The 26,337-nt window shown below is 41.3% G+C and overlaps 1 protein-coding gene across 2 annotated transcripts in view; it reads right to left on the reverse strand.

The window, feature by feature from the left end:
- Nucleotides 1–1,077: 1,077 nt before the first annotated feature.
- The window catches only part of LOC147682144 (uncharacterized), a 248,788-nt gene continuing 223,528 nt past the window's right edge, over nucleotides 1,078–26,337 (reverse strand). For both annotated transcript variants that reach the window (XM_086943557.1, XM_086943558.1), the window contains exons 8-9: nucleotides 3,520–4,389; nucleotides 1,078–1,878 (exon numbers count right to left, since the gene is read on the reverse strand). In XM_086943557.1, coding sequence (XP_086799683.1) covers nucleotides 4,250–4,389 — 140 coding nt within the window. In that variant the 3' untranslated portion in view covers nucleotides 1,078–1,878; nucleotides 3,520–4,249. The remainder of the gene's footprint in view (nucleotides 1,879–3,519; nucleotides 4,390–26,337) is intronic.

The raw sequence follows: 26,337 nt of genomic DNA on the forward strand, positions 1-26,337 counted from the left end.
CTCAGGCAACACCTAAAAAGGCCTCTTGCAGCTTGTTGAGTCCCTGTAAGCACACAGGAGGTTAACTGACCGTTGTAGTCCACTTCTCATTCCTGGGTATAAGAGGGAGCAGGTCCAGCCCTTCCAGTGTCCACATAGGTCTCATACAGTAGGAACAGTACACTTGTGTTCTTCCACAGGCCCAGAGCGTGTTTTCGTGAGATGAAGGTCAGGTGTCACTTTTGTAGGATTTACCACCAGGTATCCATACAGATACCAAAGTAAGAACACATTCACCTTCAGCTACCTATTTGTATCTTCAATAAGAGGTCAGTCCTCAGTTTCAAATGTACTAGAAGAAAACATATAGAGAAGAGGAAAACTTCCCCTGCAGAATTAAAACAATACATTTTCAATTTACATTTTTAAAATCTCATGAGAGTTTGATCCACCACTGGCAAAAGTGTATTACAATGATGCCACTGCAAAATAAAATGTATAAATTAGATATCTGGTCATTTTTAAGACACAGATGCATTTAGTACCATGAGTAACATGCACTGAATGGAAACAACAACAAAAAAGTATTTCAAGAGCTACAATTTATCATCTTTTTTTGTCAACCATGAATCTTTTTTTCTCCTTCCAGAAATGTTATTTCAGAAGTTTTACAAAGCTAAAACCAAAATAAATATACCACTGTCTTGAATAAGGCAGGTTTCCTTTCATTGTGTAATGAGAACTGCAAATTTGGGTGGCGGATAAGGGGTTGGAGGCTCGGGGCACTGTACACAAATATTAAAGCATTTGGGTATCGAATGTGGTGCTTAAAAGAGAAGGGATGTCATCCCTTAACCAAGACGTAAGATAACCGAAACAAGTCTCTTCGCACTCGCAAAATTATTAAAGCAAACAATTCTTTCACATAAATCTGGCAGCTGAAGCATAACCAAATTAATGGAAAAAAAATTGAGAGCTTAAGGACAACTGAAAGACTTATTTGTATCATTAATTTTGGAAGTGCAAAGAGACTTACTTAGTATAATGAGAACTTCTGGACTAAAATGACAGAACTCAGTCAATGACAAAACAATGCCCAACTTGAAAAGGGTTGTTTATTAACGAAGAAGTGGTAAACTCTTGTACAACATGGATATTAACTCCAGTCAAACAAGTCATCCTTACCAATAAAGTGAGAGCCAGAGGATACTAAAGACAAAGTTAGAAACAATAAGATTAAGCTCGAAATATTGTTAGGTCAATTAACTATCTGGTCTTCCAGATGAAAATAGTGGTCCCTTAAATACCAAGTGCAAAGGGTTGACCATTTACTAAGTGAGCAATTCGCTCCACATTCCCTCATTTTTGTGCGAGGTGGGGGGTGTTATGTGCTAATACAGCAGGTTATTTCGGATTCAGAGTAATGCAAACAGCCTGTATGCACTGGTTGCATGTCAAATCTGAGTACGCAAAACCGCTCATGTACTATTTTTACCTAACTTAAACCTGATTTTGTGCACAACTTTATGCTTAAAACAGTTAGCACATCATCCGGAAAAGGGACCTAAGAGGGTAAAAGGAAAAATGGCAGCTGTATCTTTGAAAACTGCTGCCCAGCAAATTAAAATTAACATCTTTTCAGAAACAAAAACAACAATAAAAACTAGCTGCATTTTAGCTAGCCTTGGCATAACTAGTGTTGACTCTACCGCATGCAAAAAACATTTGCAGAATTAGGATTAAACACAAACAAAAAGTTAACATATTCAAGTAACAATTATAACAGAGTGGTAAATGGTTATATTTTGCTCCTGCTGTCATTACCAAACGGAGAAATGTGACCAATGTTTGGGCTTAATTACATGAAGAGTTTTGAAAATTCACTCACACTGCAGTTTACTGACAAAATTACCAGTGGCGGTTTCCCCATGGGGGCGTTTGGGCGCCGCCCCCCCTGTTTTCTCGCCGTGCGAGAAGAAGGCAGAAACAAATGGTAGTTATTTATTTATAACTACCATTTGTTTCTGCCTGCCCTTCTCGCACGGCGAGAAAACACTACAGTCAGCAGAACAGAACTTCCTTCCTGGTTACTAACCCGACTCGAGTCTCAGGGAAGGGGGGAGTGGCTTGGGGGAGTGGCTTGCCCAATGTTGTTAATACGGACTGTTTGGACAGCCTGAGAGGCAGTCCAAACAGACAGTATTAGCAACAGAGGGCAAGCCGCTCCCCCAAGCCTCCTCCCACTTTCTGTTCTGCAGGATGCAGACTAAGTGGAATGACGTTTTTAGGGCAGCCGGCCGAACCAATCAGCGCCGGCTGCCATGGAGGGGAGGGAGGCTGCCTGCAGCCTTCCGTGACGAGAGCGGCGGCATTCGAATTTCAGGATGGCGGGAGCAGTCTCGGGACTCAAGAGTCAGAGCGGGAACTCGGGAAGCCATTGCCAAGGTAAGTTTTTTATATTTATTTATAGAGTTTTATTCTCTGTGGGCGCTGAATGAGCTTGGAACATGCTTAATCCTGTTCTCAGTGTCCGGTCATGGAGCCACGATTGCCTCTTTAGAACTACTTCACTTTCCTTCAGGGATTGAAAGGTGGAGGGAGATGTTACCAATGGATCAGTGACTACTGTTTTTGCTGGGAATACTAGTTCCTCCATCCTAGAATTTTAACGCTATAATTGTTGGTATAAACGCTAGGTTAGTACAATCATTAAGGCGGGGAAACAACTTTTTTTTAAAATAGGCCAAAGAGCAAGAGAAGTAACGAAGTAAAAAGCATGACAAAATGTCCAAGAGCTATTAATGCGAATGTAAAGGCTCCCGCGTCCAATATGGAGGACATAGAAGGACGCTACAGGCAAGTATCTCTGCCTAATATTCATCATTGTTATAGAACCTGTCTGTTAAAGTTTGACTTTCTCCTCAGTTTGTTACTTGTACAACTGCAAGGCACGAGTACCGAGAATGCCCAGACAAAACGGGCAAGAGGCCATCTTGAATGTACATAAATTAGTGTTGTCTGGGACCGTTGCAGACTATCAATTGAGTGCATTGTTGACGTCAGTTGTGCAAAGAGTGTTGTGAAACAGAGCAGCCGGAAAGAATCCTACCTACCGGTTCTGTTTCACACGTTCACAATTATACGGCAAAGGAGCGATTCCTTGCATGTCTGTTAAAAAATGCGCCTCCGATGGGAACGCTTCGCTGGGATAAACAGCGAGAACAATATCAACAGGCAGCCCAGTGGGGCTGTAAAATCAATACCGGGGCCTGCTGTTTTTAAAATAAATTGAAGTATCCGATAAGAGCAGACAAACAGCCTGCTCACTGTGGTAGTTTGTTCTGCAGCAGCAGAACAAATAAGAGGGTATGGTAAACGTTTTTTTAATGACAAAGTGCTGAGCTAGAAGGTGGCAGGCGCATTACGGCCATCAGGCTGAAAGGGCTTTATTTATTTTTATTCAATTTACAATCTGAAAATCAATTTCTGCATTGACTGACATTTTACGCCCCACTACTTTCAAATGTCACCAGCCGCCACTGAAAATTACATCTTTGGAATTTTAGAAAAAGAAAATGCTTTCCCCTTTTTCGGACAGTAGGTCAAAATAACTTTTGTGAAGCAGCAGAAGTTCATCATATAACGCTTTACGGTAACTTACCAGCATATACAGTTTTTTTTCTATGGCAGGTACCCCTTAACGGAGATAAGATGCACTAGGATTACAAATATCCAACACAAAGTTGTCTACTTTGAGATTTAGCAATAACCAATACAGCTATTGTGTGCATGACTGAAACAAAACAGTTGGTTCCATGACATAGACAGGAACCTGTGGAGGGCAACAGGAACAACGTCGACAGTACCCAAAATGGGTGAAACAGAAGTCCTGTTTCACCAGAAAAAGTATTTCACAGCATGAATAAAGCTTTGATCCCAATATGTGAATCGCTGGGACACAGTGTCTCAAGTCCTATTTGCTTGAAAGAAACAACTACAATCGTTTGTAACACAAAATGCTTCATCCGTTACAACTTTTTTATTGTCTTGCATGTATGCAGAGGAGGCAAATGCAGCAACATATTTGGCATAGACTTTTTTTTCTTTTCCTAAAGAAACGATCCATCAGCAAGAAGCAATTACTTGAAATATCCACAAATGCAGAAGTGGGATTACTGCAGGAATTGAAAGAAAGAATCTGAAAAAAACAGGTTGAAATGTCTGCTCTACACCATTTTATCTGCGCTTTGAAGCATGACGGTAGGCAGCTTCACTTCACTTCACTTGACTCTGGAGCCATGTCCTCAGACACAGACTTCCTCTTTCTTGGCAGCCCCAAAGCTCTGTTTAAAAACCTTTTTGCCACCGTAGTGTCAGTTTGTGGTCTTTCTTTGTAGGGCAGAATGGCATCTAAAAATAAATAATGAACAATAAAAAAGTAATAGTTAAGTCAAAGAATAAAAACACTTGAGATAAACAGCAAGAAAAGAGCAGGGGGCAGCTAAATAATTTAAGTGGGGGCTTTCTGCTCTGAACAGATACAGAGAATGAGTGGCAGTTAAAACGAAAACAGAAGCACTGCATGAAATATAGCAAAGGCTCTGCAAAGCTGTGACATCTTGCAGGCTTCTTCTTGGTGATACAAGCCTACATGGTTTATCATTATGAGGAGCTGACCTTACACAATTTACACCCAACTCGTTTTTCATCCTTACTGGGGTTGAAAAGGAGTATAATACTTACCTTATAAGAATCTATTCGTAGCGTGAAGTGCTGCAGATTCACATGCTATGCACACTCCTGCCATCTAGTGTCGGTCTGGGATGTACAACTTGTTTTTCTCATAGAAGTCTTTGTTGTTGATCTGACATTGAGACTTCTCCTCTTGGGGTGAATGCGCATGGCCAACGGCTCCATTGTTAGATTGTAAAAATGTTCTCACCATAATGGAGAGTGAGGATGGAGTTTGTGAAGATAAAAGATTGTGAATTATGTGTGTAAGGCATATATATATATATATATATATATATATGATATAGCCTATTTATACATGAGAATGACATCTGACACTAGAAAATGTTCTGGAGAGGCAGGCAGGTGCATGTGAATCTGTAGCACTCCAAGCTACGAATAGATGCAAAGAAAGTAGTATACTCCATTCATTGCATTTGTTGGCCGCAGATACACATATTATGCATAGCCTGTAAAGCAGCTTTTCTCCTGTGGTGGCTATAGGCATCAGATGGTGTAGATGTATGGAATAAAGTTCTTAACACTGTTTGATCAACAAGAGCTTGTTGTCTTGCTTGGACATCCACACACTAGTGTTTAGTAACAGTATATGGATTTGTCCCTGTAGCTGCTTTACAAATGCCAGCTAAAGGAATGTTCCGTAGCAAGGCAAAAGAGGAACCTTTATTTTAAGTAGAATGAGCTTGAGGGGCTAATGGCAATGTACTTTTGGCTTTTATGCAACATATCTTGATGCATTTTACTATCCATTATGACATTAATGCCTTTGAAATGGCATTTCATTTTCCCGAGTTGGAGAAAGCAACAAATAAGTGTTGTGTATTCTTAAACTCTTTTTTTTTAAAATCAAATACATTAATACCATTTTAACATCAAGTGTGTTAAGTGCTCTTTTTGCAAACAGTCTCCGGTTTCGGAAAAAACAAAGGGAGGTCCGGGATAGGACTTTTGCAAGTGACTAAATTCATCCATAGTCGTACCTTGTTTTGGAAAACTTAAAAGTAAAGCAGTTTGCTTTACAGACCTTAAACATATCGGTATAGAATGTACAAAAGCCTGTCACACCAACAAGAATTATCAATGCGAAATATTCAACAATAATGCAAATTCACAGAAGTAGTACAAGTTCGGTAAAGATTAGACTTCATTTAATTTTTAGAGGTTTTCCTCCAGTCCAGCCAACACGTGTTTCGTCGATTGGGATGGAACCCACGACTTCATCAGGGCTGGGAAAAAATACAATACAGAGAATGTTCGGGTTATGAGATAAGTTATCTCATCTACATTGATTATACATTGTGTATTGTACATTAGCAAGTGGGTAGTTATCATTAATAATCAAATCCCTTAGCTAAGTGGGATCATGCATTAGGAAAAGAGTATGAAGGGAGTATTAGTAATCTCCCATGTAGAGAAGGAGAGGCACTCTCATTGTCGAGAGATGGTGCGGGTCCCCACAGTTCGTGATTTTATTTATAATATTGTGTATGACTATATAGTGAGACAATTTCATGTGCTCGTGCCAGTTGTCTTGTGACCGCCTTATGGTGCTACCTCCCGTGAAGGATAGTGTCGGTCCTCATTGGGTTTCATTTGTGCTCCGTGAACTATATTTAGATGCTGAGTAAAACAATACTCAGGCTTACCTTCTAGTGGGCGTTTATACAGTTTTGCGCCTAAAGTAACAAGTATTAGAAGATATTCAATTGTCAGCTTATTATGACATTACATTGTCCAAGCTTGAAACAGTTCCTATTCATAAGGTGCCAGTGAAGAACAAAACGGAATGTACCTTCCGACTGGTGATAATTCCAACCCAGCCTTATTCGGCATGGGTAATAGTATGCTTCTTGGTCTCAAATCCTGTATCAGTGCAATCTATAATTTACAAAAGGATATCGTTTAGTACTAGTATTTAGATTAGGAGGATGGCTAATCCTCTTTTATGTTGTCGTCATGCAGATTATGGGCTTACCTTATCTGCAAATTGTGTTCCAAAATGGTATGTAATCTTCACTGGAACCAAGATTGTATATATTCTGTCCTTCCTTCAAACTTTATCTATTGAAGTAAAGTTGCTCCTTGCTGTATAAAGTCAAAGAGAAAGCGGCACTGTAATGACGCTGAAAACTACGCGTAGAGCGAGCCATTCATTAATCTCTATTTTCCTCCCGATTCGGTCCCTGATTCCAACTTACCTTCCAATATTTGAAGTCCAGGGGCTGAGAGAACCGACTGTTCGTGGTGCGGTCTTCCGTGTTTTGGAAGTCCGCGTCTGTAACCCGGAAGTTATTAATGTACTTCCGCTTTCCATTCGAAATCGCGCCTGAGGTAACTCGGACGCGTCTGTCCGCCATTGTTGAGTGTCTATTTCTGATAGTATCCTAGCCCGAGTGATACCGTGTAAGCCAGTGCGCTTACTATTAGCGATATTTTGTGCAGGTGAAGATGTACTTATTTATTATTTCAGACCAATCCACGTATATTGATCGGTCAATAGAAGTAAAGGTGAAATTATCACAAAAAATTCGTGCATATTGAACTGTGGGGTCTCGACAGCATAGTGATAAATATGTGTCACTCGATAATCATATGGAGACTATTAATATTCATCAGTACATACATTTGTTCAAGTATGGGTATACATAGCATTGTATGTCACAGATTAACAGATTGAGTAATTCCACATTCATTGGGCATATTCGGATATTGTTTCTAAATCCACAATATTCCATTCATATTATGCAACAGAGACAGTGAGCATCATTAGAGGGTACATTTGCATATAGGACATTTGTCTAATGTATGCAATACAGTGTTCCCCGTATTTCTGAGTATAGAGGTAGTATCAGTGTTATGTCCACTCATATATCTTAGTTACCCAAAAAATAATGTAGTTCCTGATCAGCATTCATCCCGTACTCAACTGCACGCATAGTCAGTATCCATGAAGCTTCCCTTTGTCTTAAGGCTAATTCTCTGTTCCCTCCTCTCGGGTCATTCTTAATCTGGTCTATTGCACAAAAGCTAATGCTTTTCTGTTTGCCTTGTTTGGGACAAAGGTTAACATGTGTAGCGGTGTTGTATCTTGTGTCCCGATATTTAATGGCTCTAATATGTTCAAAAATTCTCTCTTTGAGAGGTCTTATTGTGCTGCCTATGTAAAAACTGCCACATTTGCAGTTAATCATATAAATTACAAAGCAGCTATTGCAGTTCAGTAGTTGTTTGATCATAAATTCCTTGCCCCTGTAGTTACGGAATGTTTTGGTTCTGTTCATTGCCATGGGGCATAGCTTACATGTACCACATTTGTGAAAGCCAATACTTCTCTGTGTTAGCCAGTCAGGAGCTGGTTTCTTGTTTATTGGGTAGGTCGGACTAATCCACGATTTTATGCTTCTTCCCTTTCTGTATGTTATTAGGGGACTTCTTGATATATATTGGTTGATGGATTTATCATTATTGAGAATCCACCAATGTTTTTTCATGCTGTTTCTCAATGTTGTTGCAGCATCATCATAATTCGTGATTAGCCTGATTTTATTGTCCGTGCTCTTCACTCTCTGTTTTTCACAGAGAGTCATTTCCCTCGGTGTTTTGTCTATTCTCTGTTCAGCCTTAGTAATCATATCCATATTGTACCCCCTAGATCTGAACCTGCTCTTCATATTGTTCTTACATTTTGCAAAGTCCTCATCTTTACTGCAGTTTCTCCTTGCTCGAGTGAATTCCCCAAATGGAATGGATTGGATTTGATGTCTTGGATGAGAGCTCCCAGCATGTAAAAGGGAATTACATGATGTAGGTTTCCTATACAATCTACTTTGTATTTTGTTATCTTCAATAAACAGTAACAAATCTAAAAACTCTATTTGGGTAGTGCTTATTGAGTGAGTTAGATGTATTCCCATCAGATTAGAGTTGAGATATTCACAGAATTCTAGGAGACCATTCATGTCTCCAGCCCAAATTAACAGACAGTCGTCTATATAGCGACCCCAATAGATGATATGTTCAATCCACTTGATGCCATGGGGGCCCCAGATCCACTCCTCCTCGAACCTACCCATAAACAGGTTCGCATAGGAAGGAGAAAATCTGGAGCCCATGGCTACCCCCTGTTTTTGACGGTACCAGGTATTGTCAAATAGAAAGACATTGTTTTGTAGTATTATGTTCATCATGTTTAAAAGCATCTCGGTGTGGGCCCACTGAGACGCTGGTCTTTTTTCAAGGAATCTTCTGGCTGCTAGGAGACCCAAATCTGTTCTAATGTTAGTGTATAGGGAGGTGACATCTAGACTTGCCATAATCATGCCATCCTCCCAAATTACATCTGACAAGATACTAAGGATGTGCTTGGTATCCTTGATATAGGCTGGTAAATTACGTACCAGTGGCTGTAGGAAGTTGTCGACATACTGTGAGAGTCTCTCTGTCGGGCCACCTATGCTTGAGATGATAGGTCTCCCTGGTGGATGTTGAGAGTTTTTATGTATCTTGGGTAAGGTATAGATACAGGGGAACCTTGGTTTATCTACTTTTAAGTATGTTACTTCCTCTCTATTGATGAGACCCTCATGCCACCATTTTTCTAGGTTGGTGTTGATGTCAATTTTTAAGTGTCCCATAGGATTTGTTGTCAATCTTTCATAGTAAGTGTCATTCCTTAATTGTGTGAGTATTTCAGTATTGTAATCTTTCGTGTTCATGACCACGATGTTCCCACCCTTGTCCGCCTCCTTGATGGTGACATCGGGAATTTTGCATAGTTCTATTAGTGCTTTACGTTCTCGTATACTTAAATTGTCAGCACATCCCTTGTATTTCTTATCATATTTCAAGTGTGTGTATAAATCCTCAGTGACCAGTTCATGAAACATGTCTATACTATTACCACTCGGTAATGTGGGCGTCCATCGTGACTTGTTGTGTAGACCACTTGAAATGGTATTATCTGGTTCTATGTCGTGATCTAATAACAGTTCCTCTATGGACATATGGTCCCTGTCATCATCCACTATTGATAGTAAAATCTCACAATCTCTAATATCTTGTATCGTTGGTATTGCACGAGTCACATTCACAGATTTTGTTTCTATGCCTTTATTCATAGTTTGAATACCATCAAAATGTTTTTTCAATTTTAATTTTCTGGTAAATTTAAATAGGTCAACCATGGTTTTGTGGACATCCCCCTGTTCCTTAGGACAAAAGCCCATGCCACGCTCAAGTACAGATATCATATCTGGAGTTAATGTTTTGTCACTAAGATTTACCACTTGCACCCCAGTACATTCATTCATGTCATCTGTTACTTCCTCCAAGACCTCAATCTCATTCCCTGCCTTCCTAAGTTTGGATCCTCCTCTTTTTCCCCTCCTTGTCCTTTTGGTGTATTTACCTTTTGTCTTGATTGATCCCTGTCTCCCCTCTTTTTCCTTTTCACCTCCCTTAAAAAAGCACTGCACTGTGCTGTGTCGTCAGATGAGATTCCTTCATTCTCACTGGGTAAGGTCTCCAGTGATGTCGATACAGAACTAGCTGGGGTTAAGTTTTGAGCCAGTCCTGTTGCTCCCTTAGTGCCTTCGTCCATCAGATGATCATATTTTCTGGCGTAAGTGAAAACCCTCCCCTGTTTATAATCTATCTCATCTCTCTTTATCTTACGGGCTTTGCGTTGTTTGATGTCTGTCTGGTGTTTTTCTAAGATCCCTTTTAGGATCTCATAGTTTTTTTCAGTAGCCTCAGGGAGGTTAAGTTCCTTAATTTCTAATTCAAGTGTTGCAATTTCCCCCTGTAATTTTTTAACCTTACGTGAAGCATTCTCAATTAGAATGTTCATCAAGTTATTAGAATTGGAGATTAGTTCTTTTTCCCAGGCTAACAGGAGATCCTCATCAAGATCGTCGTAAGTTGGTAGTACCTGTGAGCGGAGCCCCCTAGGAATTCTCTTAAGGCGCACATACTGCTCTAGGGTGGCTCCATCCCACCATTTAGAGTTTTCTGCTATTTTTAGTCTTTCCAATTTAACGAATTTTTCTCGTAATCCCTCATTCTTCTTATTTGTACTTCCACTTGCTAGAGAGGTAGTTACTGTCTCACCCCTAGCTAAGCTGTCAAAGAGATCTGCGGCCTCTTTACCTCTATCCATATTGACAAATCTGTTTATCTATTGTTGCCTTTGTAGCTGCCCCACCAATATAAATAAGTTGTAGCGATGGAAGGATGACCGATCTCAGTGGTATTGGCGCTTTACAATGTATAGGCTCTTATTATTGATCTAGTAATATATGTAGTTGGGTGCCTAGGCATGGGTTGTCATCCTTACCCCAAGTAATCCACAGATTAAGTGTTTAAATGTACAAAAGCCTGTCACACCAACAAGAATTATCAATGCGAAATATTCAACAATAATGCAAATTCACAGAAGTAGTACAAGTTCGGTAAAGATTAGACTTCATTTAATTTTTAGAGGTTTTCCTCCAGTCCAGCCAACACGTGTTTCGTCGATTGGGATGGAACCCACGACTTCATCAGGGCTGGGAAAAAATACAATACAGAGAATGTTCGGGTTATGAGATAAGTTATCTCATCTACATTGATTATACATTGTGTATTGTACATTAGCAAGTGGGTAGTTATCATTAATAATCAAATCCCTTAGCTAAGTGGGATCATGCATTAGGAAAAGAGTATGAAGGGAGTATTAGTAATCTCCCATGTAGAGAAGGAGAGGCACTCTCATTGTCGAGAGATGGTGCGGGTCCCCACAGTTCGTGATTTTATTTATAATATTGTGTATGACTATATAGTGAGACAATTTCATGTGCTCGTGCCAGTTGTCTTGTGACCGCCTTATGGTGCTACCTCCCGTGAAGGATAGTGTCGGTCCTCATTGGGTTTCATTTGTGCTCCGTGAACTATATTTAGATGCTGAGTAAAACAATACTCAGGCTTACCTTCTAGTGGGCGTTTATACAGTTTTGCGCCTAAAGTAACAAGTATTAGAAGATATTCAATTGTCAGCTTATTATGACATTACATTGTCCAAGCTTGAAACAGTTCCTATTCATAAGGTGCCAGTGAAGAACAAAACGGAATGTACCTTCCGACTGGTGATAATTCCAACCCAGCCTTATTCGGCATGGGTAATAGTATGCTTCTTGGTCTCAAATCCTGTATCAGTGCAATCTATAATTTACAAAAGGATATCGTTTAGTACTAGTATTTAGATTAGGAGGATGGCTAATCCTCTTTTATGTTGTCGTCATGCAGATTATGGGCTTACCTTATCTGCAAATTGTGTTCCAAAATGGTATGTAATCTTCACTGGAACCAAGATTGTATATATTCTGTCCTTCCTTCAAACTTTATCTATTGAAGTAAAGTTGCTCCTTGCTGTATAAAGTCAAAGAGAAAGCGGCACTGTAATGACGCTGAAAACTACGCGTAGAGCGAGCCATTCATTAATCTCTATTTTCCTCCCGATTCGGTCCCTGATTCCAACTTACCTTCCAATATTTGAAGTCCAGGGGCTGAGAGAACCGACTGTTCGTGGTGCGGTCTTCCGTGTTTTGGAAGTCCGCGTCTGTAACCCGGAAGTTATTAATGTACTTCCGCTTTCCATTCGAAATCGCGCCTGAGGTAACTCGGACGCGTCTGTCCGCCATTGTTGAGTGTCTATTTCTGATAGTATCCTAGCCCGAGTGATACCGTGTAAGCCAGTGCGCTTACTATTAGCGATATTTTGTGCAGGTGAAGATGTACTTATTTATTATTTCAGACCAATCCACGTATATTGATCGGTCAATAGAAGTAAAGGTGAAATTATCACAAAAAATTCGTGCATATTGAACTGTGGGGTCTCGACAGCATAGTGATAAATATGTGTCACTCGATAATCATATGGAGACTATTAATATTCATCAGTACATACATTTGTTCAAGTATGGGTATACATAGCATTGTATGTCACAGATTAACAGATTGAGTAATTCCACATTCATTGGGCATATTCGGATATTGTTTCTAAATCCACAATATTCCATTCATATTATGCAACAGAGACAGTGAGCATCATTAGAGGGTACATTTGCATATAGGACATTTGTCTAATGTATGCAATACAGTGTTCCCCGTATTTCTGAGTATAGAGGTAGTATCAGTGTTATGTCCACTCATATATCTTAGTTACCCAAAAAATAATGTAGTTCCTGATCAGCATTCATCCCGTACTCAACTGCACGCATAGTCAGTATCCATGAAGCTTCCCTTTGTCTTAAGGCTAATTCTCTGTTCCCTCCTCTCGGGTCATTCTTAATCTGGTCTATTGCACAAAAGCTAATGCTTTTCTGTTTGCCTTGTTTGGGACAAAGGTTAACATGTGTAGCGGTGTTGTATCTTGTGTCCCGATATTTAATGGCTCTAATATGTTCAAAAATTCTCTCTTTGAGAGGTCTTATTGTGCTGCCTATGTAAAAACTGCCACATTTGCAGTTAATCATATAAATTACAAAGCAGCTATTGCAGTTCAGTAGTTGTTTGATCATAAATTCCTTGCCCCTGTAGTTACGGAATGTTTTGGTTCTGTTCATTGCCATGGGGCATAGCTTACATGTACCACATTTGTGAAAGCCAATACTTCTCTGTGTTAGCCAGTCAGGAGCTGGTTTCTTGTTTATTGGGTAGGTCGGACTAATCCACGATTTTATGCTTCTTCCCTTTCTGTATGTTATTAGGGGACTTCTTGATATATATTGGTTGATGGATTTATCATTATTGAGAATCCACCAATGTTTTCTCATGCTGTTTCTCAATGTTGTTGCAGCATCATCATAATTCGTGATTAGCCTGATTTTATTGTCCGTGCTCTTCACTCTCTGTTTTTCACAGAGAGTCATTTCCCTCGGTGTTTTGTCTATTCTCTGTTCAGCCTTAGTAATCATATCCATATTGTACCCCCTAGATCTGAACCTGCTCTTCATATTGTTCTTACATTTTGCAAAGTCCTCATCTTTACTGCAGTTTCTCCTTGCTCGAGTGAATTCCCCAAATGGAATGGATTGGATTTGATGTCTTGGATGAGAGCTCCCAGCATGTAAAAGGGAATTACATGATGTAGGTTTCCTATACAATCTACTTTGTATTTTGTTATCTTCAATAAACAGTAACAAATCTAAAAACTCTATTTGGGTAGTGCTTATTGAGTGAGTTAGATGTATTCCCATCAGATTAGAGTTGAGATATTCACAGAATTCTAGGAGACCATTCATGTCTCCAGCCCAAATTAACAGACAGTCGTCTATATAGCGACCCCAATAGATGATATGTTCAATCCACTTGATGCCATGGGGGCCCCAGATCCACTCCTCCTCGAACCTACCCATAAACAGGTTCGCATAGGAAGGAGAAAATCTGGAGCCCATGGCTACCCCCTGTTTTTGACGGTACCAGGTATTGTCAAATAGAAAGACATTGTTTTGTAGTATTATGTTCATCATGTTTAAAAGCATCTCGGTGTGGGCCCACTGAGACGCTGGTCTTTTTTCAAGGAATCTTCTGGCTGCTAGGAGACCCAAATCTGTTCTAATGTTAGTGTATAGGGAGGTGACATCTAGACTTGCCATAATCATGCCATCCTCCCAAATTACATCTGACAAGATACTAAGGATGTGCTTGGTATCCTTGATATAGGCTGGTAAATTACGTACCAGTGGCTGTAGGAAGTTGTCGACATACTGTGAGAGTCTCTCTGTCGGGCCACCTATGCTTGAGATGATAGGTCTCCCTGGTGGATGTTGAGAGTTTTTATGTATCTTGGGTAAGGTATAGATACAGGGGAACCTTGGTTTATCTACTTTTAAGTATGTTACTTCCTCTCTATTGATGAGACCCTCATGCCACCATTTTTCTAGGTTGGTGTTGATGTCAATTTTTAAGTGTCCCATAGGATTTGTTGTCAATCTTTCATAGTAAGTGTCATTCCTTAATTGTGTGAGTATTTCAGTATTGTAATCTTTCGTGTTCATGACCACGATGTTCCCACCCTTGTCCGCCTCCTTGATGGTGACATCGGGAATTTTGCATAGTTCTATTAGTGCTTTACGTTCTCGTATACTTAAATTGTCAGCACATCCCTTGTATTTCTTATCATATTTCAAGTGTGTGTATAAATCCTCAGTGACCAGTTCATGAAACATGTCTATACTATTACCACTCGGTAATGTGGGCGTCCATCGTGACTTGTTGTGTAGACCACTTGAAATGGTATTATCTGGTTCTATGTCGTGATCTAATAACAGTTCCTCTATGGACATATGGTCCCTGTCATCATCCACTATTGATAGTAAAATCTCACAATCTCTAATATCTTGTATCGTTGGTATTGCACGAGTCACATTCACAGATTTTGTTTCTATGCCTTTATTCATAGTTTGAATACCATCAAAATGTTTTTTCAATTTTAATTTTCTGGTAAATTTAAATAGGTCAACCATGGTTTTGTGGACATCCCCCTGTTCCTTAGGACAAAAGCCCATGCCACGCTCAAGTACAGATATCATATCTGGAGTTAATGTTTTGTCACTAAGATTTACCACTTGCACCCCAGTACATTCATTCATGTCATCTGTTACTTCCTCCAAGACCTCAATCTCATTCCCTGCCTTCCTAAGTTTGGATCCTCCTCTTTTTCCCCTCCTTGTCCTTTTGGTGTATTTACCTTTTGTCTTGATTGATCCCTGTCTCCCCTCTTTTTCCTTTTCACCTCCCTTAAAAAAGCACTGCACTGTGCTGTGTCGTCAGATGAGATTCCTTCATTCTCACTGGGTAAGGTCTCCAGTGATGTCGATACAGAACTAGCTGGGGTTAAGTTTTGAGCCAGTCCTGTTGCTCCCTTAGTGCCTTCGTCCATCAGATGATCATATTTTCTGGCGTAAGTGAAAACCCTCCCCTGTTTATAATCTATCTCATCTCTCTTTATCTTACGGGCTTTGCGTTGTTTGATGTCTGTCTGGTGTTTTTCTAAGATCCCTTTTAGGATCTCATAGTTTTTTTCAGTAGCCTCAGGGAGGTTAAGTTCCTTAATTTCTAATTCAAGTGTTGCAATTTCCCCCTGTAATTTTTTAACCTTACGTGAAGCATTCTCAATTAGAATGTTCATCAAGTTATTAGAATTGGAGATTAGTTCTTTTTCCCAGGCTAACAGGAGATCCTCATCAAGATCGTCGTAAGTTGGTAGTACCTGTGAGCGGAGCCCCCTAGGAATTCTCTTAAGGCGCACATACTGCTCTAGGGTGGCTCCATCCCACCATTTAGAGTTTTCTGCTATTTTTAGTCTTTCCAATTTAACGAATTTTTCTCGTAATCCCTCATTCTTCTTATTTGTACTTCCACTTGCTAGAGAGGTAGTTACTGTCTCACCCCTAGCTAAGCTGTCAAAGAGATCTGCGGCCTCTTTACCTCTATCCATATTGACAAATCTGTTTATCTATTGTTGCCTTTGTAGCTGCCCCACCAATATAAATAAGTTGTAGCGATGGAAGGATGACCGATCTCAGTGGTATTGGCGCTTTACAATGTATAGGCTCTTATTATTGATCTAGTAATATATGTAGTTGGGTGCCTAGGCATGGGTTGTCATCCTTACCCCAAGTAATCCACAGATTAAGTGTTTAAATGTACAAAAGCCTGTCACACCAACAAGAATTATCAATGCGAAATATTCAACAATAATGCAAATTCACAGAAGTAGTACAAGTTCGGTAAAGATTAGACTTCATTTAATTTTTAGAGGTTTTCCTCCAGTCCAGCCAACACGTGTTTCGTCGATTGGGATGGAACCCACGACTTCATCAGGGCTGGGAAAAAATACAATACAGAGAATGTTCGGGTTATGAGATAAGTTATCTCATCTACATTGATTATACATTGTGTATTGTACATTAGCAAGTGGGTAGTTATCATTAATAATCAAATCCCTTAGCTAAGTGGGATCATGCATTAGGAAAAGAGTATGAAGGGAGTATTAGTAATCTCCCATGTAGAGAAGGAGAGGCACTCTCATTGTCGAGAGATGGTGCGGGTCCCCACAGTTCGTGATTTTATTTATAATATTGTGTATGACTATATAGTGAGACAATTTCATGTGCTCGTGCCAGTTGTCTTGTGACCGCCTTATGGTGCTACCTCCCGTGAAGGATAGTGTCGGTCCTCATTGGGTTTCATTTGTGCTCCGTGAACTATATTTAGATGCTGAGTAAAACAATACTCAGGCTTACCTTCTAGTGGGCGTTTATACAGTTTTGCGCCTAAAGTAACAAGTATTAGAAGATATTCAATTGTCAGCTTATTATGACATTACATTGTCCAAGCTTGAAACAGTTCCTATTCATAAGGTGCCAGTGAAGAACAAAACGGAATGTACCTTCCGACTGGTGATAATTCCAACCCAGCCTTATTCGGCATGGGTAATAGTATGCTTCTTGGTCTCAAATCCTGTATCAGTGCAATCTATAATTTACAAAAGGATATCGTTTAGTACTAGTATTTAGATTAGGAGGATGGCTAATCCTCTTTTATGTTGTCGTCATGCAGATTATGGGCTTACCTTATCTGCAAATTGTGTTCCAAAATGGTATGTAATCTTCACTGGAACCAAGATTGTATATATTCTGTCCTTCCTTCAAACTTTATCTATTGAAGTAAAGTTGCTCCTTGCTGTATAAAGTCAAAGAGAAAGCGGCACTGTAATGACGCTGAAAACTACGCGTAGAGCGAGCCATTCATTAATCTCTATTTTCCTCCCGATTCGGTCCCTGATTCCAACTTACCTTCTAATATTTGAAGTCCAGGGGCTGAGAGAACCGACTGTTCGTGGCGCGGTCTTCCGTGTTTTGGAAGTCCGCGTCTGTAACCCGGAAGTTATTAATGTACTTCCGCTTTCCATTCGAAATCGCGCCTGAGGTAACTCGGACGCGTCTGTCCGCCATTGTTGAGTGTCTATTTCTGATAGTATCCTAGCCCGAGTGATACCGTGTAAGCCAGTGCGCTTACTATTAGCGATATTTTGTGCAGGTGAAGATGTACTTATTTATTATTTCAGACCAATCCACGTATATTGATCGGTCAATAGAAGTAAAGGTGAAATTATCACAAAAAATTCGTGCATATTGAACTGTGGGGTCTCGACAGCATAGTGATAAATATGTGTCACTCGATAATCATATGGAGACTATTAATATTCATCAGTACATACATTTGTTCAAGTATGGGTATACATAGCATTGTATGTCACAGATTAACAGATTGAGTAATTCCACATTCATTGGGCATATTCGGATATTGTTTCTAAATCCACAATATTCCATTCATATTATGCAACAGAGACAGTGAGCATCATTAGAGGGTACATTTGCATATAGGACATTTGTCTAATGTATGCAATACAGTGTTCCCCGTATTTCTGAGTATAGAGGTAGTATCAGTGTTATGTCCACTCATATATCTTAGTTACCCAAAAAATAATGTAGTTCCTGATCAGCATTCATCCCGTACTCAACTGCACGCATAGTCAGTATCCATGAAGCTTCCCTTTGTCTTAAGGCTAATTCTCTGTTCCCTCCTCTCGGGTCATTCTTAATCTGGTCTATTGCACAAAAGCTAATGCTTTTCTGTTTGCCTTGTTTGGGACAAAGGTTAACATGTGTAGCGGTGTTGTATCTTGTGTCCTGATATTTAATGGCTCTAATATGTTCAAAAATTCTCTCTTTGAGAGGTCTTATTGTGCTGCCTATGTAAAAACTGCCACATTTGCAGTTAATCATATAAATTACAAAGCAGCTATTGCAGTTCAGTAGTTGTTTGATCATAAATTCCTTGCCCCTGTAGTTACGGAATGTTTTGGTTCTGTTCATTGCCATGGGGCATAGCTTACATGTACCACATTTGTGAAAGCCAATACTTCTCTGTGTTAGCCAGTCAGGAGCTGGTTTCTTGTTTATTGGGTAGGTCGGACTAATCCACGATTTTATGCTTCTTCCCTTTCTGTATGTTATTAGGGGACTTCCTATGCGAACCTGTTTATGGGTAGGTTCGAGGAGGAGTGGATCTGGGGCCCCCATGGCATCAAGTGGAGTGAACATATCATCTATTGGGGTCGCTATATAGACGACTGTCTGTTAATTTGGGCTGGAGACATGAATGGTCTCCTAGAATTCTGTGAATATCTCAACTCTAATCTGATGGGAATACATCTAACTCACTCAATAAGCACTACCCAAATAGAGTTTTTAGATTTGTTACTGTTTATTGAAGATAACAAAATACAAAGTAGATTGTATAGGAAACCTACATCATGTAATTCCCTTTTACATGCTGGGAGCTCTCATCCAAGACATCAAATCCAATCCATTCCATTTGGGGAATTCACTCGAGCAAGGAGAAACTGCAGTAAAGATGAGGACTTTGCAAAATGTAAGAACAATATGAAGAGCAGGTTCAGATCTAGGGGGTACAATATGGATATGATTACTAAGGCTGAACAGAGAATAGACAAAACACCGAGGGAAATGACTCTCTGTGAAAAACAGAGAGTGAAGAGCACGGACAATAAAATCAGGCTAATCACGAATTATGATGATGCTGCAACAACATTGAGAAACAGCATGAGAAAACATTGGTGGATTCTCAATAATGATAAATCCATCAACCAATATATATCAAGAAGTCCCCTAATAACATACAGAAAGGGAAGAAGCATAAAATCGTGGATTAGTCCGACCTACCCAATAAACAAGAAACCAGCTCCTGACTGGCTAACACAGAGAAGTATTGGCTTTCACAAATGTGGTACATGTAAGCTATGCCCCATGGCAATGAACAGAACCAAAACATTCCGTAACTACAGGGGCAAGGAATTTATGATCAAACAACTACTGAACTGCAATAGCTGCTTTGTAATTTATATGATTAACTGCAAATGTGGCAGTTTTTACATAGGCAGCACAATAAGACCTCTCAAAGAGAGAATTTTTGAACATATTAGAGCCATTAAATATCAGGACACAAGATACAACACCGCTACACATGTTAACCTTTGTCCCAAACAAGGCAAACAGAAAAGCATTAGCTTTTGTGCAATAGACCAGATTAAGAATGACCCGAGAGGAGGGAACAGAGAATTAGCCTTAAGACAAAGGGAAGCTTCATGGATACTGACTATGCGTGCAGTTGAGTACGGGATGAATGCTGATCAGGAACTACATTATTTTTTGGGTAACTAAGATATATGAGTGGACATAACACTGATACTACCTCTATACTCAGAAATACGGGGAACACTGTATTGCATACATTAGACAAATGTCCTATATGCAAATGTACCCTCTAATGATGCTCACTGTCTCTGTTGCATAATATGAATGGAATATTGTGGATTTAGAAACAATATCCGAATATGCCCAATGAATGTGGAATTACTCAATCTGTTAATCTGTGACATACAATGCTATGTATACCCATACTTGAACAAATGTATGTACTGATGAATATTAATAGTCTCCATATGATTATCGAGTGACACATATTTATCACTATGCTGTCGAGACCCCACAGTTCAATATGCACGAATTTTTTGTGATAATTTCACCTTTACTTCTATTGACCGATCAATATACGTGGATTGGTCTGAAATAATAAATAAGTACATCTTCACCTGCACAAAATATCGCTAATAGTAAGCGCACTGGCTTACACGGTATCACTCGGGCTAGGATACTATCAGAAATAGACACTCAACAATGGCGGACAGACGCGTCCGAGTTACCTCAGGCGCGATTTCGAATGGAAAGCGGAAGTACATTAATAACTTCCGGGTTACAGACGCGGACTTCCAAAACACGGAAGACCGCGCCACGAACAGTCGGTTCTCTCAGCCCCTGGACTTCAAATATTAGAAGGTAAGTTGGAATCAGGGACCGAATCGGGAGGAAAATAGAGATTAATGAATGGCTCGCTCTACGCGTAGTTTTCAGCGTCATTACAGTGCCGCTTTCTCTTTGACTTTATACAGCAAGGAGCAACTTTACTTCAATAGATAAAGTTTGAAGGAAGGACAGAATATATACAATCTTGGTTCCAGTGAAGATTACATACCATTTTGGAACACAATTTGCAGATAAGGTAAGCCCATAATCTGCATGACGACAACATAAAAGAGGATTAGCCATCCTCCTAATCTAAATACTAGTACTAAACGATATCCTTTTGTAAATTATAGATTGCACTGATACAGGATTTGAGACCAAGAAGCATACTATTACCCATGCCGAATAAGGCTGGGTTGGAATTATCACCAGTCGGAAGGTACATTCCGTTTTGTTCTTCACTGGCACCTTATGAATAGGAACTGTTTCAAGCTTGGACAATGTAATGTCATAATAAGCTGACAATTGAATATCTTCTAATACTTGTTACTTTAGGCGCAAAACTGTATAAACGCCCACTAGAAGGTAAGCCTGAGTATTGTTTTACTCAGCATCTAAATATAGTTCACGGAGCACAAATGAAACCCAATGAGGACCGACACTATCCTTCACGGGAGGTAGCACCATAAGGCGGTCACAAGACAACTGGCACGAGCACATGAAATTGTCTCACTATATAGTCATACACAATATTATAAATAAAATCACGAACTGTGGGGACCCGCACCATCTCTCGACAATGAGAGTGCCTCTCCTTCTCTACATGGGAGATTACTAATACTCCCTTCATACTCTTTTCCTAATGCATGATCCCACTTAGCTAAGGGATTTGATTATTAATGATAACTACCCACTTGCTAATGTACAATACACAATGTATAATCAATGTAGATGAGATAACTTATCTCATAACCCGAACATTCTCTGTATTGTATTTTTTCCCAGCCCTGATGAAGTCGTGGGTTCCATCCCAATCGACGAAACACGTGTTGGCTGGACTGGAGGAAAACCTCTAAAAATTAAATGAAGTCTAATCTTTACCGAACTTGTACTACTTCTGTGAATTTGCATTATTGTTGAATATTTCGCATTGATAATTCTTGTTGGTGTGACAGGCTTTTGTACATTTAAACACTTAATCTGTGGATTACTTGGGGTAAGGATGACAACCCATGCCTAGGCACCCAACTACATATATTACTAGATCAATAATAAGAGCCTATACATTGTAAAGCGCCAATACCACTGAGATCGGTCATCCTTCCATCGCTACAACATATCGGTATAGGTTAAGTGAAAAAGAACCACACAGTGTATTTATAAAAATATGTTTTTATTATAAGTCACACACTAACACAACAATATCTCCTACCGAGAGATATAACAAAATGCAAATAAATATAACACATTGCACATAATACTTTGCAAATAAAACAGTTAAGTAGAACAAATACAAAGTAGTCGCCAGGTGGAGACCAAACCATATACTAAAGTAGTGGAATGCAAACCACAGCTCAAGACAAGAGTGGACCTAGAAGACTAAGAAGAGCGGGGGACCCAAGGAACCACCGAAGGTGAGTATCTAGGAACCTCACAGAGGTTGTGTGCAGAGTGGGAAAACGACTGCGCACTCAATTCACGTCAATGGATAAGTCGCAGTTGCAATTTTAAAGAAGGACCCTTTCCAGCGGACCATGAAGAAACCCCGTGGAAGACCGAAGGTTGGAGAGTCACCCCACCCTTGGATATCCTAGGAACAAGGATACCTAAAACATGGAAGCAGAGTGCATAGGTGTGAAGTGATGTCGGAAACCCCCATCAAATCCAATGGAGGACTTCAGGAAGACTAAGAAGGTGAAAGTGTCCGGTGGAACCCAAAGGTGGATTCAAGTTGAGAAGTACCTGCAAGCAGAGGAGACAGGGTCTATGCCACTCATGAGGGACCAGGAGGCATGTAAGACAAATGCCCACCATGTCAAGATTTGCAGGAGAGTTGACCATGACCTTGGAGCTGCAGCTGTGTGGACCAGCGACGCGGAGTAATACCAGGATCTGTTCACGAGCTGTCCCATGCCGGATGTCGAGAGCTGAGGGTTCGGTGTCCATCGGGGCCATCAACAAGCCTTGGCAAGCACAACCAACGTGGTAGTCGAAAATGGTGCAGTGTCGGGACCAGCAAGGTCCAAGTGATTCACCACGAGCAGGGGAGTCAGAGTAGGCCCCGAGCAAGCAGGGGAGCCCACTGAAGCCAAAGAAGACTCAAGAGGACCCATAGGCAGAGTCGCAAGAGGACCTTGAGTAGCTCACCAAAGATGCAGGCCCACAGTGCTAAGGATGCAGTGAGGATGAAGATCTGGGCAGCGGGAGATGCTTGAGGTTGGGCGTTCTTGGAGCCCACAGATCTCTGGTGAAGAGATTCAACAAGCCTTGGCAACAGCAATTCGACACGGTGCACAGGGGTTCGGTTCATGAGGGTCCGACGAGGGATACTGGGCTCAAACCTTGTGAGAAGACATTGCGGGCCTCAAGGGAGTTGTAGAACAACCAATTGTGTTGATGAGCCTTTTGGAGTCTGTGGGAGCCCAGGAACAGCAGACCGGTCAGCTGTGTTGCGGTGTCTGCAGATGCAGGGAAGTGCCTCCTTCACTTCAAGGGAGATTCCTTCATGTGTCTTGAAGTCCACAGGCCTTGGGAGGTTCCTGTATGGAGCATGGGGATGGACGTTGCAGCAGGCTTGCAGGACTGTGAGACCAGGATCAGCAGTAGTCTTCCAGGTGCAGTCTTGGCGTCTACGGTGAAGTCCAGCGCAGTCCAGATTACCCCGATGGTCGAAGATGAAGTGGTTTCAGATCTGAATCTTGTCCCATGATGATTCTAGGGAACCACCCGCAGGTAAGCCCTTAAGTACCCTTAGTTAAGGGTTGGGTCGATTCTGGGGTCCCTGGACAGAAGGGAAGATACTCCCATGTCCTTTGTCCAGTTTTGCGCAGGAGCCAGCGGCTCCCTCAACTTGTTTGAACTGGAGTATGCAAGAAGGGCAGCAAATGTGCCCTTCAAGCAGCCTCAGTGGTGCTAGCAGGTGCCCTCACCCTGTCCCACTACACTAAACCCGGTCTAGGAAGTGGCCACACCTCCCTGTGACAGAATATCTGTTGTTCTGCCTTGCCCTGCTCGAGCTTGGCTCAGCTGCAGGAGGGCAGAAACATGCTTCTGGTCGGCAGCAGCCCTAGCTTGCTGTCTGGTTCTGGAAGACTAGTACCAAGAGCACTGAGGGCTTCCCGGAGGAGCTTTACAGTGCATGGAATCATACCTCCCATAGAGATTCCAACATGTTTGATACCAAACAGACAGGGTTTGTTACAGCCAGTTTAGAGATGGTCATCACGTAATGACGAATGGCCACTCTATATGTTGTAATGGCTGATGCACTTACAACCTGGGAGAATGGACATTAAAGGTTGTAGGGGCGCCGCTTATGCAGGGGCACCCTCACACTTAGAACCGCGCACCCTGCCTTCAGGATGAAAGGCCTGCCTTAGGGGTGACTTATACACTTGATGTGTAGTGACCTCAGATATAAGAAAACATATCGGTTGCAAGTGGTGCTAGCACCAGCTTACACAGGCTGTAATGGTAGGCCTGTAGTCACAATTTAAGTGGTCTCTTATGGGTTGCATAATACATGCTTCAGCCCAAGGGAGAACCCTGCTGTACCTATGCCCTGGGTACCATATATTAGGGACTAAGAAGGGTACACCAGTAGCCACTCTGGAGTATACCCAAGTACTCACCATGTCCAATTTAGTGGAGAAATCACAGAGGCTGGGGTGCTGGTTAGCAGGATCCCAGTCAGACAGCATCACCCCAGACAAAAAGTGGGGTTAACCATAAAAGCAGATCCTACTTTTGTACAGTGCCCATCCTGAAGGCCTTTACTGTCCATGTAGTAGTGCTTTGTGAACATTTTCAGCAAAGCCCACGTTGCAGCCTAACAGAAGTGCAGTACCAGAATTCTGCGTGCTAACGCACTGGTTGCAGCCTTTGCTCTGTTAGAATGAGCACACCAGCCCTCCGGAGGTTGCTTCTTGGCCAATGCACAGTAGATCTTATTGCAGAGCACAATTCATCGGAAGATAGTTCATTTCTGCATGGACTTTCTTTCTTGGCATCGATATAACCCATGAAAGGTTTATCATCCACCGGGAATGTTCAGATGCGGTCAAGGTAGAACGACAACGCTCTTTTTGGGACCCGCCAATGGCGTCTCTTCTCTTCCTTAGAGGGATGAGGCCAAGCATCAAAGTTAGGGTAGGTAATGGACTGGCCTAAGTGGTACGGGGTGACTATCTTTGGCAAGAAGGATGCTCGAGTCAGAAGGACCAATTTTTCTAGCTAAAAATAGATGCATGGAGGCTGAGATGACGGCGCCTGCAGTTCACAAACCCTCTGGGCAAATGTAATTGCCACCAGGAAAGGAAGTCTATGGTTATGAAGCGACTCACATACGAAAAATGAGAACCGTATTGAAGTCCCACTAAGGCTTAACAAAGGAAGCAGGAGGGAACATCTGCTGCAGACCTTTTGGGACCCTATTTACAATAGAGGACTTCAAAAGGGAAGGCTGATCTGGCAACTATAGAAAAGCAGATATAGCAAATAATCCTTCAACGTATCCAATGCAGAGCACTGCTGTGCCAGGGTCAGTATAAACAAAAGAACTTGGTAAGGGGTACAGATAAGGGGTTAACTTGTTTGTCTGTACACCATGCCAGATATTTGCTCCAACAGCCAGCGTATTATCATCCTGGTGGAGGGACACTGTGCTGCCAAGATAACATTAGAGACTTCAGGCGGAAAGCCAAAAGCTGCTCAGTCTCCATACATGCGGAGCATTGACAGCTTCAGGTGGGGAATCCACCCCTGCTGCTGCAACAGAAGATTCTCACGAAGGGGCAGCCTGGTCAGAAGATCAATGGGCATGCTCAACAGCTTGGCATACGCGAGTCTCCGAGCCCAGTCCGGACCCACAAAGATGAATTCGGCCAGGTCATTGCTTATCTTCTTTAGAACTCTGAGAAGGAGTGGCAATGATGGAAAGGCGTAAAAGAGACCGGAGCTCCCCTTGAGGCGAAAAGCATCTATAGCACGAGTTGCATTGGAAACTCCAGTGCGCAGAACTGAAGACATTGTGCATACTCAAAGGTGGTGAACAGATCTAATCAAGGCTCTCCCCACTGCTGAAAGAGAACTTGTACCACCTCTGATTGGAGAAGCCACCCATGATCCACTAGGCATCTTCGGCTGGGTTTGTCCGCTATGACAGGTGTTGAACCACTACAGCAATTACATAACGTTCCAGCCATGTCCAGATTCCTAGGGCCTCTTGACAGAGAATCCACAACCACACCCCACCCCACCTGCTTGTTTCAGTACCACATGGTGGTGGTGTTCTCTATGAACACCTACATTAGACTTCCCTTGATGGAGGGTAAAAAGGCTTTCAATTCCAGTCAGATAGCTTGAAGTACCAACAGCTTGATGTAGAGCCTGGATTTTGCCGGAGACCAAAGTACTCTGATCTCCACCTCTCCCCATGGATGCCTCAGGCCAGGAGTGA

Source organism: Lissotriton vulgaris, chromosome 11, assembly GCF_964263255.1.
Source record: "Lissotriton vulgaris chromosome 11, aLisVul1.2, whole genome shotgun sequence".
Taxonomy (NCBI): Eukaryota; Metazoa; Chordata; class Amphibia; order Caudata; family Salamandridae; genus Lissotriton; species Lissotriton vulgaris.